The sequence below is a fragment of the Perognathus longimembris genome, chromosome 20 (genome assembly GCF_023159225.1).
Source record: "Perognathus longimembris pacificus isolate PPM17 chromosome 20, ASM2315922v1, whole genome shotgun sequence".
Classification (NCBI taxonomy): domain Eukaryota; kingdom Metazoa; phylum Chordata; class Mammalia; order Rodentia; family Heteromyidae; genus Perognathus; species Perognathus longimembris.
The window spans coordinates 18,479,897-18,501,262 of NC_063180.1; the positions used below are offsets into that span (position 1 = coordinate 18,479,897).

A 21,366-nucleotide genomic window follows, 5' to 3' on the forward strand; every position below is an offset into this window, starting at 1 on the left:
TGAGTCCCCAGGCGGATGGGGCGAGAGCCCCAGTGGCCTCTGCTACAGATGCACACGGAACCCCAACACACCACAGCACGGGAAGTGTGTGGTCACGTTGGCGGGAGTGGAGGGGTCCCTGTGTGGCTCCAGAATTTGTCCGACTTGTTCCCATGGCTGCCCTGGCCCTCCATGTAGACCGCGAGTAAGATGCACAGCCTGCAGAATGCACCATTTTCCAGTGGGACGTTTAGCCGTGCTCGGTGTCTTCACCGGCTCTGACTGAGTTCCACACACTTTGGCCATTCCTCCCACAAACTCTGCACCCAGCCAAGCCATCACCCCCTTGTTCCTGCTTCCCCTTCCCCCTCCCCCAGCCCTTGTCCACCAACTGGACTGGTGTCCACTGACTTGTCTATTCAGCAGGTTTTAAGTAAATAGAATCAAACACGGTGTGATCCCTGGTGTCTGCTGCCTTTTACTCCACACGACGATCTCCAGGCTCCTCCGCCACGAAGAAGACCACAGTCACCCCAGGCCACAACCCTCGGGCACCCCCATGCTCATGTTTCTCCTCTACTTCTCTTTGAACAAGCATTACCTTAGCCCACACCCCTGAGTGGTCAGATTCTTATATTGGCACTTTGGAATACCATCCACCTGTCTGCCTATCTATCTATCTATCTATCTATCTATCTATCTATCTATCTATCTACCCTCTCATCTATCTATATCCATCTCTGGGTATGTATCTATCTCTATTCATCATCTCTGTCTTTCTTCTATCTACATTAATCATCCATCATTTATCTATCTATCTATCTATCTATCTATCTATCTATCTATCTATCTATCATCTATCTATCTCTATTCATCCATCCATCTACCTATCCATCCATCCATCCATCCATCCATCCATCATCTATCTCTATCTTTCCATCTACCTATCTCTATATATTCATCTATCTATCTATCTATCTATCTATCTATCTATCTATCTATCTATCTATCTAATCTATTTATCCATTCATCCATCTACCATCTATCTGTTTGTCTGTCTATGTCCAACATCTATCTATCTATTCATCTATTCATTTATCTATTTTTGTGCCATGACTGGGGCTTGAACTCAGGGCCTTACAATCTTACTTAGTTTTTTTTTGCTCAAGGCTAGCACTCTACCACTTGAGCCACCGGTTCGCATCTGGCTTTTTGTTGGTTCATTGGAGATAAGAGTCTCATGGACTTTTCTGCCTTGGCTGGATGTGAGTCATAATCCTCAGATCTCAGCCTCCTGGGTCACTAGGATGACAGGTGTGAACCACCAATGACCGGCCTTTTCACAAATTTTTGTGTGTATACTCATTAAGGAAATTGAATTATTTTTTTTCTCTTTTTGTGATGTCTTTTCCAGGTTTTAGTTTCAGGGCCTCATATTGGCTTCATAGAATTACTTCATTAGTATTCCTTCCCTTCCTATGTTTTGGGAGAGGGATGAATGATTTGAGGAACATTGTTTTTTCCATAGTATAGAAATATCTGATAGATTTCATCTGTGAGTCCATTTGATCCTGAAAGGGTGACATATGTTTTGCCTTTTTATATTACTTGGGTTTCTAGATTGTGATTTGGACATCGTTTAGGGGTTCTCTCCTGCTTTTTGCCAGTCCTGTGGCTTGAACTCAGGGCTGAGCACTGTCCCTGGCTTCTTTTTGCTCAAGGCTAGCACTCTACCACTTGAGCCACAGCACCAGTTCTGGCTGTTTCTATACATGTGGTGCTGAGGAATGGAACCCAGGGCATCATGTATGCGAGGCAAGCACTCTACCACTAGGCCATATTCCCAGCCCATGACTTGCAATTCTATACGTTTTCTTTGCTAATACGTTGATTGGTATGAGGTGATTCCCCCCCCCCCCCCGCCCCCTGTGCTGCAGAGTACATATTTTGTGAATTATTTCCTAACATTCACAAAGAGTTTTCCATCTCTCCCAGCTCCCTCCCCTTCCCCCCAATCAAACAATGTCTGAGGAGCTTGAGGGGAGTTCATGCACTGCTCTCCAGTGGCCACCGGGGGACAGCAGGGTGCTGAGTTGGGATTTGGCCATCAAATCAACGGACATTAAGGCAGAAGAGGATTAATAAACAGAGTAAAGATAGACAGTGATAGGTGCTCTGAAGAGACAGCTCAAGCTGGTGCTAGTGGCTCATGCCTGTCCTTCTAGCCACTCAGGAGGGAGGACATCTGAGGATCGTGGTTCAAAGCCAGACCAGGGAGGGATGTCCTGTGACTCTTATCTCCAATGCACTAGGAAAAAGCCAGAAGTTACACTGTGGCTCAAGTGGTAGAGTGCCAGTCTTGAGCAAAGAAGTTCAAAGAAGTTCAAGTGCCTGGGTCCTGAGTTCAAGCCCTACTACTGGCACGAGAGAGAGACAGACAAACAGACAGAAACAGAGAATTTTGGAGGTGGGAAGAGGCAGTATGTGGAGCAGGAAGTATGTGGTAGATCAAAACTGTTCCTCCATGGATGGAAGGTGAGGAAGAGGAAGAGGAAGGACCTGGAACTCTAGATAGGCCTTTATAAAGGCATGCCCCAAATGACCTAACATCTCCCACTAAGTCCTGACTTAAAGTTTCTATCTCAGTCCACTAACACCTAGGTGTGGCCCAAGCCTTTATTTAACACTAGGGTCTTTGGAAGACGTTAAGCATTCAAACTACCACAGCAGCCCCAGGTCAGACCCCACAGCATCGCACCTGCTCAGCTACAGCCGCCTGCACTCTTCAAGTTAGCCTGGTGACAAGTATTCATGGAGCAGATTTCCTTTTTTGTTGGTTGTGGGGTTTGACCTCAGGGCCTGGGTGATGTCTCTGAGCTTTTATGCTCAAGGCTAGTGCTCTACCACTTTGAGCCACAGCGTCACTTCAGTTTTTCTGGTGGTTCCTCTGAGGTAAGTGCCTCACAGACTTTTTCTACCTAAGCTGGCTTCGGACCTTGATTCTCAGATCTCAGCCTCCTGAATACCTAGGATTACAGGCGTGAGCAAACTGTGCCCAGTGTGGGTCAGATTTTCTTTCTTCCTTTCTCTCCTTCCCTCCCTCCCTCCCTCCTTCCCTTTCTTTTCTTTTTGTGCTGGAACTGGGGCTTGAACTCAGGGCCTTGAAATCACATGTGGCTTTTTTCACTCAAGGCTGGTGGGTCTCCATACACCACTCTACAAGCCTCAAAGTTCACAAGTTTATTTGGAGGATCTTTGGCTTCCACACCAAGAACCCACACATCTCCAACATTTAGGGGTCCTGTATCTCCAGTGTTCTCAGCGTGCTCTCTCTCCCTCTCTCCCCTCCTCTCTTTCTCCTTCCTCTCGGAGTTTGTATGAAATATTGTCTGGGCATTAGATTCTAGCTACAAACTGGTGGTCTTGAAGTGACTTTAATTCTTTGTATGTTTGCTTTTGTGAAAGAGGAAGGTGGCAGTCAGACACATCCTGAAAGGGTGATTATGAGTGCGCTACAGAGCTGTGCATGAAGTATTCAGAAGGGTCTGGGAGTGATCAGAGCTCATTCAGGTGTGAGCTGTAGGAGGCCCCATGGAGGCTTGTTTTGGGGGTTCACAGTGATGAAAAGGAGATTTTTTTTTAAAGACTATGCTGGCTACTCACAAGGTTTTGCAGACCAAGCTGGCAGGACCAGGCTGGGTCTCTGACACCTCTGGTTGGACAAAGGATGGCCTTTTCCATTCCTGCTGCCAAGCCTTGGTTTCTTCCCAAGGGTGGGGTTGGTTTGGTTTCCTTAATTGGATTGTTTCTGCTTACTGTGTGGTTTGTGTCCTGCTCTTTGACCTTTAGCTCAGTCACTCTAGTTCTCTGGGTTTTGCCTCTGTCTTTCTGTCTGTCTCTCTTACTTTGTCAGTTGCAGAGCTTGAACAAAAGGCCTGGGTGCTGTCCTTGAGCTCTTTTGCTCAAGACTACAGTGCCACTTTTGGTTTTCTGGTGGTTCATCAGAGGGAAGAGTCTCGTAGACTTCCTGGGTTGTCTTCAAAGCATGATCTCTGGATCTCAGACTTCTGAGTACTTAAGATTATTGGTGTGAGCCACCAGAGCCCAACAAGGATCAGATCCATCCTTTATTCCTTCCTTCCTTCCTTCCTTCCTTCCTTTCTTCCTTCCTCCTCCCCCTCCCACCTTCCCTTCCCTCCCTCCTTCCCTTCCCTCCCTCCCTCCCTTCTACCCTTCTTTCCTCTTTCTTTTTTCTTCCTTCTTTTTTCTTTCTTTTCTGTTCTCTCTCCCTCTCTCCCTTTCTTTTTGTGCTGGACCTGGGGCTTGAACTCAAGGCCCTGAGATCTCACTTGGCTTTTTCACTCAAGGCTGGTAGCTCTCCACGAACCACTCTACAAGCCTCAAAGTCCTCTGGGCCTCTCCTTTGTCTGTCTATCTGTCTGTCTGTCTGTTTGTCTCATCAGATGTGGAGCTTGAACTCAGGACCTGGGTACTATCCCTGAGCTCTTTTGCTCAAGGCTAGTGCTATACCACTTTGAGCCACCATAGGGAACTTGGGAGCCTAGCTGTGAGAGCCGGAAAGGTTTAAGAGGTTGGAATGCTGCCTCCTCAGTACTCAGAAGGCTGAGAACTGGACCCTGGGAAAGTCAAAGCAGGAAAGGCAAGACAAATGTGTAAGTGACAATTAACTGGACCGATGGTGTGTAAGTCACAGTTGATTGGCCCCTGTGGCCCTTGAGCCAATGGGAATAAGATGAATGCTTGCATCCCAGTCTGTTGGGGTCAGCTGTGCCTTTAGGAGGCCACAGCTGGCTTTAGCCCGTCCCCTCTTCTTCCACCTTTAACAGGAAGAGAAGCCCCCACCCCTTGGCTCGAGCAGGTGTGCAATGGCGGGGGGGGATCCCAGAAACCCAATCCTTGGGGGGCTGGGTCTCCACCTATAGAGGAAGTCCCCTGACATCACTTGATGGACAGCCCTTGTGGCCAACCTGTAATCCCTCCTTTGTGCCCGCTCTTGGGGGTATATCTGTGGGCTCCTCATTTGAATAAACAGATGTCCTAGAGGCGGTCTCCGAGACCACCACGGGCTCGTGTCTTTCCTTGGGCTGGCGAGCATGGGGTTTCACAATCACACACTAACCTAGGCTAACCCGGGACCACGCTTCCGCGTCTAATCCCTACCGGCCGGGGGAGGGGGGGGACATGAGAGAGGGATTACAGTTGCCACTTCTCACGGCTCCCTAGCTATAGGGAGTTACATCGTGTGTGTGTGTGTGTGTGTTTGTGTGTGTGTGTGTGTGTGTGTGTAGTCTGTTGTGGGGCTTGAACTTGGGAGCTAAGTGCTGTCCCTGATCCTCTTTGTGTTGAGCCACAGAGTCATTCTCGGTTTTTGAGTGGATTATTGGAGATACGAATCTCATGGGGACTTTCCTGCCTGGGCTGGCTTTGAACCACAATCCTCAGATCTCAGCCTCCTGAGTAGCTAGGATGACAGACGTGAGCCACCAGTGCCCAGCTGTGTCTTACATTAATGATTGTAATAACAAGATCTATCGACTCCTTGATTTCTGTACCTACAGTATCCTTCCCTGTACTGAACTAACTAAATAAACTTGCTCATGGATGCTCAGGGGTCAGAATCCAGTGAGCTCTGCACCCCCTGGCACCTCACTTTCTGATTCTCCATCTTCTCATTTATTTTGGCTCCAGTATCCTGCCATGCTGCTCCTGGCTGTGGCTAGCAGCAAGCGATGGCTCCATTTCATGGTTTTAGGTGGATCATGGGAGGTAAGAGTCTCACAGACTTTCCGGCCCAGGCTGGCTTTGAAATGCGATCTTCAGATTTCAGCTTCTGGAGTAGCTGGGATGACAGGCATGAGCCACAGTGTCAGGCATAGCCTAGAGTTTCTAAGCTTGAGAAGCAAAGTCTCTGAGGCGGGAAGGAGAAGCTCCTGCTCTCCTCTCCTGCCCCTGGTACTGACTCCCCCCAGATGGGAGTGATTCACTGCTTTCCGGAAACAGATGCAGTTTGATATACTAGGACGCTATGGTGGCTCTCAGGGGTCAAAGGGCTCCAGACTAATCACAGCTCCTTCATATGTAGGAGATGACACTGGAGTGTATGAGGATCTGGTCAATGGGAAACCATAAACTCCATTCCCATGGTTCTTCTGGAAGAAGATGCTGGAGCCAGGAAGTCCTAGCAAGTCAGGAGACTGAGATCTGAGGATCACAGTTTGAAGCCAGCTTGGACAAGAAGCTCCTTGAGACTCTTATCTCTAGTGAACCCCCAAAAGCTGGAAGTAGAATGGTGGCTCAAGTAGTAGAGTGTTAGCTTTGAGCACGAAAAATGCAAGGGACAGTACCCAGGGCCTCAGTTCAAGCCTTAGCATGTGCACATACACACACATGCAAATACACACACTTGTGCAATGGCTAAGGGGATGATGACAAGCAAATAGCTCCAAGATCTCGGGAGCTCCAGGGAAGTTCAGAGGAGGGACAGGAAGTTATGTAAGCCTACGGTAATGGTGGGCCCTGTTTTGTATTCAGTTCTTAGGACATACTTAATCCAAAAGTATTGTAGTGACTAAGAGGCATAACCCCAGGGCTATGGTAATAATCATGGCCGAGTACAATCCCTACTTCCTGGTGCCTCACACCTCTCGGTGATCCTTCCCATGAGAGAACATGAGAATATAAGCCACTGCTACGTACGGGAGCCACTTAGGTCTCTGATTTCCTCTCTACCTTGAAAGTCCCATGAAGATGAAATATCAACCCTGCTCTTTGTAGCTCAATTCCTGTCTGATTCCCCATCCATCCATCTTCTCTCACCTGTAGGATTTCCCTTGCCACTTATATCCATCTGCCTCTTCTCCCTTTAAGAATTGTAGCTTCCCCTCCTCACCCCAAGCTGGGTGCTGGTGTTCATGTCTGCAATCCTAGCTACTCAGGGCACTGAGATCTGAGGATCATAGCTCAAGGCCAGCCCGGGCAGGAAAGCCCCATGAGATTCTTACTTCCAATGAACCACCAGAAAACAAACAAACCCAGAACTGGAGCTGTGGCTCAAGTGGTAGAGCACTAGCTTTGAGTATAAAAGCTCAGAGGCAGGGCTGGGAATATGGCCTCATGGTAAAGTGCTCACCTCGTATACATGAAGCCCTTGGTTCGATTCCTCAGCACCACATATATAGAAAAGGCCAGAAGTGGTGCTGTGGCTCAAGTGGTAGAGTGCTAGCCTTGAGCAAAAAAAGAAGCCAGGGACAGTGCTCAAGCCCTGAGTTCAAGCCCCAGGACTGGCACAAACCAAACCAAACAAAGCTCAGGGACAGTGCCTGGACCCTGAGGTCAACCCCCAGGACTAGCACTGAAAGAATAACAAAAACAACAACAAAAAACAAAAACAAAAACAAAAAACAAACCCCACAAGAATTTAACCCTTAAATCTGAATGAAGCCCAACACAATTCAATGGAAAGACTACACTTCCCAGCATCCTTTGCAGCGAGGCGTGCTTTTGAGCTTGTTCATAAGTACGACCTCATTGTGTGACCTCCAGGCTATGTTTCCCAAACCTACTCCCTGTGACCATCTCTGGTGGAATGGTCATCCTCTACTGGGCAGATCTGGACATCCAGGAAATGGTGGCACTGGTGAAATCATTTGTGGTAGGTTTGAATCCTGCTGCTCAAATCACCCGTTGGAATAACTTCATCTTTGTATCTGAGTCAAGATTTCCCAGTCTGCAAAGTGGTTCAGACCCCATCTCACTGATTTGTTGAAGAATTGGTAGAATAATGATACATGGAAAAATGACTGATGTGTGTGACAAGCAACTCAAGAAATACTGGTCGTGGCTGGGAATGTGGTTTTGTGGTAGAGTGCTTGCCTAGCGTGCATGAAGCCCTGGGTTCAATTCCTCAGCACCACATAAACAGAAGATGCTGGAAGTGTTGCTGTGGCTCAGGTGGTAGAGTGCTAGCCTTGACCACAGAGAGGCTCAGGGACAGTGCCCAGGCCTGAGTTCAAGCCCCAGGACTGGCGCGCACCCTCCCCCCCACAAACACACACACACACACACACACACACACACACACACACACACACAATACTGGTGGCAAGCTGGACACCTGTGGCTCATTCCTGTAACCCTAACTACTCAGGAGGCTGAGATCTGAGGATCAGGGTTTGAAGCTAGCCCTGGTAGAAAAGTCTATGAGACTCTTATCTCCAATGAACCACCAGAAAACCAGAAGTAGAGCTGTGGATCAAAGTTGTAGAGCACTAGCCTTGAGCATAGAGCTCAGGGATAGCATCCAGGCCCTAAGTTCAAGCCTCATAACCAACACACACACACACACACACACACACACACACACACACACACACACACACACACAGAGAAATACTGGACTGGGAATGTGGCTTAGTGGTAGTGCTTGCTTAGCATGCATGTTTATGTGGTCCTGAGGAATTGAACCCTCAGTACTACATAAATAGAAAAAGCCAGAAGAGGCACTGTGGCTCAAGTTGTAGAGTGCTAGCCTTGAGCAAAAAGAAGATTAGGGACAGTGCCCAGGCCCCGAGTTCAAGCTGCAGGACTGACAAGATAGAAAAAGAAAGAAAGAAAGAAAGAAAGGAAGAAAGAAAGAAAGAAAGGGAGAGAGAGAGAGAGAGAGAGAGAGAGAGAGAGAGAGAGAGAGAGAGAGAAAGAGAGGGAGGGAGGAAAGGATGAGGGAGGGAAAGAAAGACAGACAGACTGGTGTCTGGGCATGGTGGTATACACCTATAATCCCAGCACATGGGAAGCTGAGGAAGGAAGATTATGAATTCAAGACTGAGCCTGGGATACATAGTAACAATTCAAAGAAACTTTATGTCTCCAAAGAACCACCAAAAAAATCTGGAAGTGGAGCTGTGACTCAAGTGGTTGATGCTAACCTTGAGCAAAATAGCTCAGGGACAGGGCCCAGGTCCTGAGTTCCAGCTTCGGGACTGGAACAAGAACAAAAAAGAGGAATGTGGTTTGCAAATGTTGGAAGGAGGGAGGGGCAACAGGGAGTTATTGTTTAATGGGTATCAAGTTTCAGTTTCACAAGATGAAAAGACTTACCAAGCTGGACAGAGCTGGCAATTGCATAATCTAAATATTGTTAATGCCATTGATTTGTACACTTAAAAACCAGTCCCATGGTAAATATTGTGTTAGGTGTATTTCATCTTAGTCTAACAACAAAAATAAATAAAAATAGAAGAATCATTATACAATTGTATGTACTTGGTAAGAGTCCAAACTCAGGAAATTCAAAAGCAAGTAAAAATAATCTGTAATGGAAAAGGATTTTAGAATTTCTAATATCTTAAATATTACTATTAATCAAAATATGTTGTTCTTGCTGGGAGCCAATGGCTCTCATCTATAATTCTCGCTACTGAGCAGACTGAGATCTGAGAATTGAGATTCAAAGCCAGACCCAGGGAAAGAAAGACCATGAATCTCTTATTTAAAATTCATCACCAAAAAACTGGAAATGGTGTTGTGGCCCAATAATAGAGGACCAGCAGTGAACAAATAAAGCGAAACAAGAACACCAGGCCCTGAATTCCAGCCTCAGTACCAGCACAAGAAAAAGAAAAAAACATGTAATGAAACCTTTTATAAGCGAGGGGCTGGTGGCTCACACCTGTCATCCTAGCTACTCAAGAGGCTGAGATCTGAGGATTGTGGTTCTAAACCAGCCTGGGTAGGAAAGTCTGTGAGACTCTTATTTCCAATTAATCACCAGAAAACTAGAAGTGGTGCTGTGGCTCCAAGTGCCAGTCTTGAACAAAAGAGCTCAGGGACAGCACCGAGGCACTGAGCATACACAACACAACACACACACACACACACACACACACGTATAATATAGGTATAGATAATAAATATATAGCTTATATAATAAATATATTGTAAATATACCTACACTGTTTCTGTAACTGTATAGATACATTTATTTTCACATGTTCTTACACAGTTATCAGTGTTTGTTTTTTTCCTAATGTTCTGGGGGTCAAATCCAGGACTTTGCATGGCAGAACTAACGCTCTACCACAGAGCTAAATCCTCAGGCCTTCAATGTGTGTGTGTGTGTGTGTGTGTGTGTGTGTGAGTGTGTGTGTGTGTATCTGTATGCTTGTCCTAGGGCTTGAACTCAGGGCCTGGGGACTGTCTCTGAGCTTTTTCCATTCAAGGCTGGTGCTCTATCGAGCTGCCTAAAGTCCACTTTTAGCTTTTGAATGGTTCATTGGAGATGAGTCTCATGGACCTTCCTGCCAAAGCTGGCTTTGAACCTTGATCCTCAGATCTCAGCCTCCCGAGTTGCTAGAATGACAGGCATAAGCACTGGTGCTTGGAAGATGTTTGTTTGCAAGAAAAATTCCCTTGGTGATTTCTTATGGGATTCTGTTGGAGAAGAAAGCAAAACTACAGATCCATTCTTACACAATACATAACATAGAACCTAAAAACAAAAAACAATTAGGTTTCTTTCAGATCTTGTGTGTGAAAGATTTCTCAAACTGGAAGACACATGTGATGTCAGTGTTGACACCGGGTACACGTGTTTTGAAATTGTGTACTTTTGTGCCAGGTCTTTGGAGGTTGGCCCGCTTTCATTCTGTCCTTGGCAGGTTTTATCCCCCGAAGTCAGGCTGATTGCTGTTCTTTCAAATAGCTCTGATGAGTTTCCTATAGTTCTCAAAGCTTTGGCAATGCTCTACCTGGTGTCAAGCGACAACTTTGTAGGGCTGAGGCAGAGAAAAGGGATCCAACTCTCTGCTGGGTGTGTATGAGGAGGGGCGGGGTAGAAGCTAAGCTAGTGACTTTGAAATCCCTGTTATAAACACCCGTTTTCATGCTTATTTCTTCTTCTTTTATGGTAAGACATTGAGGGTCAGAGAAATTTGACTGTGTGTGTGTGTGTGTGTGTGTGTGTGTGTGTGTGTGTGTGTGTACTGGGGCTTGAACTTGGGGCCTGGGAACTAGACTCTGAGCTTTGTCACTCAAGGTTGGCACTCTACCCCTTGAGCTACATACAGTTCTACTTCTGCCTGGCTCCGACTGTTTATGAAGAGATTATTCTTTTCCCTTTGGCTTCCTGTCACGATCAAGAATTGGGATCTGGGTGCTTGTGGCTCATGCCTGTCATCCTAGTTACTCAGGAGATAGAGATCTGAGGATCATGACTGGAAACCAGTCTAGTCAGAAAAGTCCCCGTAAGAAACTTATCTCCAATTAACCAGCAAAAACAAAAACAAAGCAAAGCAAAACCCCAGTGGGCCAGAGGAATGACTCAAGTGGTAGAACACCAGCCGTGAGTAAAAATGTTGTGCAGGAGCAGTACCCCAGTCTGAGCACCTATAAACACTCTCTCCCTCTCTCTCTCTCTCTCTCTCTCTCTCTTTTGTAAAATGGCATGGCTGCCTGACTTGACAAACAGGCAACTGAGGCCCCCACGGGCAGATGCTTCCCAATGAAGAAAAGCTAGAGATTGGGACCCAGTTTGTCTTGAGTCCTATACTCAACAACTTACAAAGATATTTCACTATCTTACAGACGACATGGAATTTTGAACAAGAGGTTGAACTGAGAGAGAAGAACTGGGAGATTTGAAATAGGAAACAAAGTCAGGCTCTGGTGGCTCACGCCCATCACCCCAGCCACTCAGGAGGCTGAGATCTGAGGCTGGTGGTTCAAAGCCAGCCCGAGCAGGAAAGTCACTGTGACACTCTGATCTCCAATGAACCACCAGGAAACCGGAAGTGGAACTGTGGTTCAAAGTGGTAGAGTGCTAGTCTTGGAGCAAAACAGCTCAGAGACAGCGCCTAGCCCTTGAATTCAAGTCCCACCATGGACAAAAGAACATCAAGAAGAAACAAAACAAGAAATAGGAAGAAAGGAGAAGGCCCCTCCCCAGACATTTTTCCCAGGAAGAATTCAATACATTTGTATTCGGGGGGAGATTATGAGTTACATAAACCTCATCAAGGAGTCTGTTACTCTGATGGCATTACACCCGGCAAACTTGAGTTTCTGCATGCTCGGATTTTGGTTTCAGCTCCCAGAAACTATTTAGGAAGGATCTGGAGCTGAGGAGTAAAGTGCTCTCTCTCTCTCTCTCTCTCTGTCTCTCTCTGTCTCTCTCTGTCTCTGTCTCTCTGTCTCTCTCTCTCTCTCTCTCTCGGTGTGGCACAATGGAGCTAGGAGGGGCCTTGACCATCTTCCTGGCTTTCAGTTTGTCTTGTCTCTTCATCCTCATGGCCTGGAAACGAATCCACAAAGGAGGAAGGCTGCCCCCGGGCCCCACCCCGATTCCTTTTCTGGGGAACATACTGCAGGTCCGGATCGATGCCTTTTATCAGTCCTTCATGAAGGTGAGTCTGTGGGCCTCCCTGCACAGGTGAGGAAGCCCCAAGCCAGGTCCCCGGGTGAGAGCACACACCTGGAGACACACTGGGCTGGTCATCTTAGAATGTGGAAAACAACCCCAGAATCAGGAACTTCTTGGAAAGCCATGTTTCTGGTGCCCTGGCGTGCATCTCTACCTAATGTCAGAGTTTGGGAAGGTGAGGGTTCTTGTGCTCAGACTAGTTTACAAGTTGGAGGGCCAGTATCTCAAGAGGCTAGAAAGTTATCCTGTGTGTTAGTGGTTGACAACTTTAATTCCAGCTACTCAGGAAGCTGAGATCTGAGGATCCTAGTTCAAAGCCAGCCTGAGCAGAAAAGTCTGTGAGACACCAATTCACAAGAAAAAAAAGCCAGTAGTGGTTCAGAGTGGTAGAATGCTAGCTAAGAGGCAGTGCCCTGGCCTTGAGCTCAGTAAACAAACACACACACACACACACACACACACACGCATGTACACATTCATACGGTTAGAGAGTGAGCATTTCAGAGAGAGAAGCATGAATCTGAGTTCATCTAATCCACATCCATCAATCTACAGCTGAAGAAACTAGAACATTCAGTGTGTGTGTGTGTGTGTGTGCGCGCGCGGCGCGAACACGCTCTTAAACTCAGGGCCTAGTAGGGTGCTGTACCTGAGCTTTTGTGCGCAAGGCTGGTGTTCTCTCACTTGAACCACAGATCTATTTCTGGCTTTTTGGTGGTTCAGTGCACATAAGAGTCTCACAGAATTTCCTGCCCAGGCTGGCTTTTTTTTTTTAAGCTTCAATACACTTTATTTAGGATTATTGAAAAGGCAACTAAAATTGCATTTTATCCTTTTTCTATCCTTTAAACATTTCTTGAAGCTTTCAAGATTATCTGAACATTTTTCCCATCTCTATTATATTACCAAAAATAAATATATTTGTGATAGTGGCTCATGCATCTAATCCTAACACTCAGGAATTTAAGAGCTGAGAATCACAGTTCAAAAGCCAGCCCAGTAAGACAAACTTGTAAGATTCTTGACTCCAGTAAATCAGCAAGAAAGACAGAAGCTGATGTCTGGCTCAAGTGGTAGAGTACCAGCCCTGAAAGGAAAAAGCCACATGAGAACCTCAAGGGCCTGAGTTGAAACTCTGAGTTGAAACTGGCTCTAAATAAATAAAACTTAAACATACTAACTAGATAGCTCTCCTTTTTAAACTACATGACAAAATGGCAATCAGTTTAGCTCTTTATCTTCTGAAATAAGCCTAAAAGAGTTTTATTTTTGAGGAAGGAATACATTACTCTAAAGCAAAATGCCTTAAGAAATATTAATTTTAACATTAATGAATTTCTAACATCATTATAAAAAGCAAAACAAAATGATCAAGATAAGATAGGTTCAATTCCTTTTTATCTTGTAGATGAGGACACAATACATTTTATGCAGACATTTTGGTGACATCACATATATAGAACAGAATATGGGACCCACAAGCAGGCTAGTGACAGTTTCCAAATGAGATCAAACCACAATGCTTATTTATTTATTTATTTATTTATTTTTGGCCAGTTCTGGGCCTTGAACTCAGGGCCTGAGCACTGTCCCTGGCTTCTTTTTGCTCAAGGCTAGCACTCTGCCACTTGAGCCACAGCACCACTTCTGGCCGTTTTCTGTGTATGTGGTGCTGGGGAATTGAACCCAGGGCCTCATGTATACGGACGGGGCAAGCACTCTTGCCACTAGGCCATATCCCCAGCCCATGCCTATTTTTTTAATAAAAGGTTTTGAAAAGTGTGACAAAGGCAAAAACAAAGCTATCTTCTTGTTAGAATGCCATGTATTTGTAAACAACAAGCAAATATAAACCAGAAAATTATGGCTCTGTCCTAAGCATGTTGATCAAGGGATTATAAGGGCTTATTAAATGCAGAAGAGAATTCTCTCAATTAAGACAGTTGGCAATTTAGTGGCATCAGGGAACCAAAAATCAGAAAACTGCGGTCCATTTTAGCCTGTCTTACTAATATAAAGCATTAGTTAACTAATAAGGAATGCAATAATTCATCAATTGAGAAAATTCATGCGAGGCCTGGCAAGAACTCAGAGTTGCTACATCAGAAACTAAAAATAAATCACATTAAAATGAAAACTTTCAAACATCTTTCATTTGTCTTACTATTTGTTTCAATTTATTAATTCTGGCATTTCTCCCTCAATCTCTTCTATTTTTATTTTTTTTTTTTGTGTCAGTCCTGGGGCTTGAACTCAGAGCCTGGAAGCTGTCCCTAAGCTTTCTGGCTTTCCTGTTGGAGCTGGCTTCAAACTGCAATCCTCAGATCTCAACCTCCTAAGTCGCTAGGAATACAAGTGGGAGCCTCCAGCAACTAGTTCCTCCCTCACTCTTAATTATTACATAATATTCCCAAAAGGCTGGCTTTGTTGTTGTTGTTTGTTTTTTTGGCCAGTCCTGGGGCTTGGACTCAGGGCCTGAGCACTGTCCCTGGCTTCTTTTTGCTCAAGGCTAGCACTCTGCCACTTGAGCCACAGCCCCACTTGTGGCTGTTTTCTGTATATGTGGTGCTGGGGAATCGAACCCAGGGCCTCATGTATAGGAGGCAAGCTCTCTTGCCACTAGGCCATATTCCCAGCCCTACAGGCTGGCTTTGAACTGTGATCCTCAGATCCCAGCCTCCTGAGTCGCTAGGATGACAGGCGTGAGCCACCAGCACCCAAGGACTTTCATCTTTGGTTGTCTGGGTGTGAGTCCCCCCCCTCCCCCCACCATGCCCCAGGGCCACAGAAGCAAAGATTGTCCGTTAGTCCTTTCAAACCTAGGATGTGTCTTTTTTTTTTTTTTTTTTTTTTTTGCCAGTCCTGGGCCTTGGACTCAGGGCCTGAGCACTGTCCCTGGCTTCTTCCCGCTCAAGGCTAGCACTCTGCCACTTGAGCCACAGCGCCGCTTCGGGCCGTTTTCTGTATATGTGGTGCTGGGGAATCGAACCTAGGGCCTCGTGTATCCGAGGCAGGCACTCTTGCCACTAGGCTATATCCCCAGCCCTCAAACCTAGGATGTGTCTTTATTTGCTATGGCATCACCTGATATCCCTCCACCCTCTATCAGTTCCCTGCCTTGTTCCTGTGTCCCGCTCAATTCCATCGTCTCCTCTATGCCTCCCTTCCCTCCCAGCTCCAGGAGAAATACGGTAATGTGTTCACTGTGTACTTGGGCCCCCGGCCAGTGGTTATTTTATGCGGACACGAGGCGGTGAAGGAGGCGCTGGTAGATCAAGCAGATAACTTCAGCGGCCGTGGAGAGATAGCGACCATAGAGCGGAACTTCCAAGGCTATGGTAAGTCACAACCGTGACCAACCACCACCAAAGAAAATGGATCACAGTGCAGAAGCTGGGTCTCTGCCACCCTGGGGTATGATGAAGGATGCGGGCCTCCAGGCCTTCGCTCACAGTGAGGCCGAAGGAGGAACAAAAAGGCGCAATGTCTGCCTGCTTCTGATCATATAAAATAAAACTGATCCAGTCAGGCGCTGGTGGTTAGCATCTGTCATCCTAGCTGCTCAGCAGGCTGAAATCTGAGGATCATGGTTCAAAGCCAGCTCAGGCAGAAGAGTTCGAGAGACTCTTATCTCCAAGAAACTAAAGGGGCTCAGGGACAGCACCCAGGCTCTGAGTTCAAGCCCAGGACTGGCAAAATAATAATAATCAAAATGAACTCCAGGAAATGGGAACAATAGGGTCTTTTACTTTGTTGCTTTTCTTTCTTTCTCTCCTTCCTTCCTTCCTTCCTTCCTTCTTTCCTTCCTTCCTTCCTTCCTTCCTTTCTTTAAGTGGCGCTATGGCTCAAGTGGTAGAGCACTAGCCTTGAGCACAGAGAAGCTCAGGTACAGTGCCCAGGCCTGGAAGGCAAGCCCTAGGACTGGCACACACACACACACACACACACGAAAGCTGGTGGTGAAAGAGAGCAGGCAATGACATATGGTGAGTGGCATTCCACTGTGACTTTTTATTATTAATCTGTGTGTGTGTGTGTGTGTGTGTGTGTGTGTGTGTGTGTGTGTGTGCCAGCCCTGGGGCTTGAACTCAGCGCCAGGGCAATGTCCTTGAGCTTTTTTGCCTCCTCAGTAGCAAGGCTTACAGGCATAAGCCTCTGGCACATGGTCCTGTCAACATTATTTTTTTTAATCTTCCTCTGCTTATATATGTACAACACAGAGGTTCCAGAAGGTTCTTTTCTAGCGTTTGTCTGGCATCCACTTATCTGTGTCCTTCTATCCCAATCAGACTCATTTTGTCTCTTCCATCTCTCATCTACCTATTGATCCCTGTACTTTCCCCCCTCCTATCTATTTCTCCATAAATATGTCAAAAATACATTAGAGATTCTACTAATAAAGAAGAATCTTTCCATCCAACTATGTATACACCTCTCAGTTATTTATCATTCACCCACCATTCCATCCATCCATTTTTAAGCCTCCTCCTCATTCGTAAATCTATTATTATTCTTGTATCCATCCATCTACTCATCCATCAATCCATCCATTTCTCCATCACCCATCCACCCATCCATCCATCCATCCATCCACCTATCATTCCAGTCATAAATGCTTCCATTCATCGAATTACATTTTCAAACAACTCATTAATGTATTTATTTCCACGTGAGAGGTCATCTCAGTGGCCTCCCTCCCCCAACCCCGAAACTCCCATTGAGTGGAAAACTGGGGAGCTTCCTCCAGAGCAGAGTTTAGACCTTTGCCAGTCCATGGAGGGAATGTGACCCTGACATCTCGGCAGGCTTGGCTCTGTCCAATGGAGAGCGATGGAAAGTCCTTCGACGCTTCTCCCTGACTACCCTTCGCAACTTTGGAATGGGAAAGCGGAGCATCGAGGAACGGATTCAGGAAGAGGCTGGGTATCTACTGGAGGAATTCCGGAAGACAAAAGGTAGTGGTGGGGGGTGGGGGGGACACTTCCACAACAGGAGGTCTGCTAGGTGGTGGGGTGTCATTAGAGGGAGAGTTCAATAGTAAGATGGGCCTTGGTGGCAGAATCTCTGAAATGAGAGAAGATGGAAACTCTCCAGGATTTCCTGAGATCTCCAGCCAGGTTCCATGTTAAAAATTTCCCATGTGCCAGGCACCTGTAACTCATGCCTCTAACCCTAGCTACTCGGGAGGCTGAGATCTTGAGGATCTTGGTTCAAAGCTAGCCCAGGCAGGAAAGTCCATGAGAACTTTTATCTCTCATTAACCACTAAAACCACAAGTGGATCTGTGGTCAAGTGATAGAACACCAGATTTCACCGAGTTCATGAAAGACCCTTAAGAGACTACTTCTCCAGAATCTTTCAACAATGGATTCCCAAAATCTGTGTACAGAGTTTTCATGATGAGGGTGTGTTATTGTGTAGCCTGAGCCAGCCTTATGCTAGCAGTTATCCTCAGCCTCTGCAGTGCTGGGACTATAGGCATGCACCACTATACCTGACCCTCAATGTACTTACTACACATCAGGCACTGAGTGAAATCTTTTCTCATGAGTCATTATCTAGAGTCCTCACACACTAACGCGATGGGGTCTCAATCATTCTGAAGACCGAGGAATGCACACTCAGACACAAATGTGAAGTCACTCCCTGGTGTCATGGAGTAGCAGATCCAGGAGTCAAATTCCACCATTGCATGACTGACCCTATTATCGTTCGTCATCACCTCCAACATGGATCAAGTCCACTCTCTCCCATCTCCCCCCCTCCCTCAGGCACCCCGATTGACCCCACCTTCTTCCTGAGCCGCACGGTCTCCAACGTCATCAGCTCTGTGGTCTTCGGCAGCCGCTTCGACTACGAAGACAAGCAGTTCCTGAGCCTTCTGGAGATGATTAATGAGAGTTTCATTGAGATGAGCGTGCCCTGGGCCCAGGTGACCACGGGGGGAGGGGTCACATTCCCTGCCCCCCCAGGTCCTCAAACCCGACAGGAGCTGGTGGCTCAAGCCAGACATCCTAGCTACTCAGGAGGCTGAGATCTGAGGATTGGGTCAAAGACAGTCAGGGAAAAGTCCATGGGACTCTTATAGTCAACGAACCACCAGAAAATCGGACGTGGCGCTGTGACTCAAAGTGGCAGGGTGCTAGCCTTGAGCACAAAGAGGCTCAAGGACAGCGCCCAGGTCCTGAGTTCAAGCCCTATGACCGACAAAAATAAATAAATAAATTAAGATCACTCCAAATCCTCAACCCCAACTCTCTCCTGATTCCAGACTCAGACCCCTGGCTGGTTCCCTGGTCCTCATGGCTGACACATCTCTGTCACTTGTGCCCACAGCTGTACGACATGTTTTCAGGGGTCATGCAGTATTTGCCTGGAAGACACAATCACATCTACTACTTGATAGAGGACCTGAAGGCCTTTGTAGCATCCAGAGTCAAGGTCAATGAAGCCACCCTTGACCCCCAAAACCCTCGAGATTTCATTGACTGCTTCCTGATCAAGATGCACCAGGTACTCGCTTCTCTCTCTCCCCCCCAAACCTTGTTCTCTCTCCTTAAAGTCCTGCCTGGGTCACATAATCCTCATGTACCCACGGCGAAAGCAAACGGGAAGTATTTCATACAGTTCGTGTGTGTGTGTGTGTGTGTGTCCGTGCACACACACTCACAAGAGGGTGTGTGCCCCAAATTTCACACATATTAGTACTAAGTAGTCTGTATTATAATGGGAATCAGTATTTTATATAAAATAATATGCTAAAATGTTCCCCTTACTGGATTTACTTTGTTTGATTAAAGCATATTATTTAGTTTATCAATGTGAACATATGTATTTGGTCAGACTATTACCAAATGTAAAGGAATAACATATAAATGCATGAAAATTTTATTAAATTTTCTATGTAATAAAAAAAAGAGGGTGTGCGCCACCAGTACTGGAGCTTGAACTCGGGGCCTGGGCGCTGTCTCTGAGCTTTTTCCCTTGAAGCTACTGCTCTACCACTTGAGCCACAGCTTCATTTCTGTTTTTTTCTCAGTAGCTCATTGGAGATAAGAGTCTTATGGATTTCTCTGTCCAGACTGGCCTTGAACCTCGATCCTTAGCTCTTAGCATCCTGAGTAGCTATGATGACAGGCATGAGCCACCAGCACCCAGATAAAAATTTGCATCTTTACAGTAGAAAATTTTTGTGGTAGAGCACTAGTATTGAGCACAGAGAGGCTCTGGGACAGAACCCAGGCCCTGACTTCCAGCCCCAAGATTGGCAAACAAACAAACAAACAAAAAACCGGCAAACTTTAATGACACTCTGCTTTCTTCTTCCCTGTTCTCATGTCTCAGTTCTCTCTGATTCTTACCTCACCCCACCCCACATCTGCCTTGCTGTTCTTCTCACTCCTGCTTCTGGACTTGGTTTACCTACTTTTTATATATCCAAAAATATCTACCTGGCTGGGCACCTGTGGCTCACACCTGTAATCCTAGACATTCAGGAGGCTGAGATCTCAGGATCATGGTTCAAAGCCAGCCAGGGCACGAAGGTCCACAGGAGGCTCATCTCCAGTGAAGAACCAAAAACAAAAACAAAAGACCCCCCTGCCAAAACCCTCAGAAGTGGTGCTATGGCTCAAGTGGTAGAACATTGGTTTTGATCAAAAAAAGGAAGGGACAGCATCCAGGCCCTGAGTTCAAGCCCTAGGACACACACACACACACACACACACACACACACACACATACACACACACACACACACAATCTACCTTGTACACAGTGGGCGGAAATCCCAACAACACAGAGACAGAAGATGATCCTATTCACAATCTCCTTCTTTCCCAGGATAAAAAGGATCCACATACAGAATTCAACCTCAAGAATTTAGTGCTCACTACCCTCAATCTCTTCTTTGCTGGTACAGAAACCGTGAGCTCGACTTTACGCTATGGATTTTTGCTCTTAATGAAATATCCTCAGGTAGAAGGTGAGCTGAGCTGGGACCTCCCAGTCCTCTAACAGAAGGGAGGGAGGGAGGGAGGGAGGGAGGGAGGGAGGGAGGGAGGCAGGAAGCATCTGAAAAGGGCAAGATCAGCTGGGAGCTGGTGGCTCATGCCTGTAATCCTAACTGCTCAGGAGGCTGAGATCTGAGGATCATGGTTCAAAGCCAGCCCAGGCAGGAAAGTCCACGAGACTCTTATCTCCAGTGAACCACTGCTAGGAGTGGAGCTTGTGGCTCAAGTGGTAGAACTCCAGCCTTGAGTGGAAAAGCTCAGGGACAGTGCCCAGGTCCTGAGTTCAAGTCCCAGTATCAACATAAACAAAACAAAGCATGCAAGGCTTTTACCTTCAGAGGTGAACAATAATTTGTACTGGAGATAAAAAAATGATCTCTCTGTTGTATCCTGGTCACCCAGGACTCGAACTCATGACAATCAAATCACCAGCACTCAGTCAATCGGGCCAGGAGTCTTTATTTAGCTGTGCACAGTGTCTGCTCTTCACCATTGGGATGGTAAAGAACAGCAATGAGCCACTGCAGGGCTGGGTTTTTAAAGGTAGAAGCTGTGCACTCTACAGCAGGTGGTCACGTAGCACTGACACAGGGGGCCAACTCAGGGGGTAGAGCAGGTCACAAATGGGTTAAGCAAGCCATTTACAGAAGCAGAATTTCGCGGTCAGGCTGACCTAATATCAACTTTATTTTAACAGTTGTTACCATGTTCCTCTAATACCAACTAAGCAAGCATGAGTGGGCTGAAACAATCCAGTACTCAGTCATAAGTGGAGCAACCTGACAGTCGCCATGGCATTTCTGTATCCACTACGATGGTTATTTCTATAATGTATTACTATGATCATTTTGTACCATCCATTACTATGGTTGCTACCTAGATACAGAGAAGAACAAGGGCTACACGTATTTTTAAACGTCAAACTACAAGGAACTAGTC

General features: G+C 46.4%; 1 protein-coding gene across 1 annotated transcript in view; it reads left to right on the forward strand.

Moving 5' to 3' along the window:
* Positions 1-12,218: 12,218 nt before the first annotated feature.
* The window catches only part of LOC125338987 (cytochrome P450 2G1), an 11,475-nt gene continuing 2,327 nt past the window's right edge, over positions 12,219-21,366 (forward strand). The window contains exons 1-6 of the mRNA XM_048330044.1: positions 12,219-12,398; positions 15,591-15,753; positions 17,221-17,370; positions 18,187-18,347; positions 18,752-18,928; positions 20,258-20,399. Of these exons, the coding sequence (XP_048186001.1) occupies positions 12,219-12,398; positions 15,591-15,753; positions 17,221-17,370; positions 18,187-18,347; positions 18,752-18,928; positions 20,258-20,399 (973 nt within the window). The remainder of the gene's footprint in view (positions 12,399-15,590; positions 15,754-17,220; positions 17,371-18,186; positions 18,348-18,751; positions 18,929-20,257; positions 20,400-21,366) is intronic.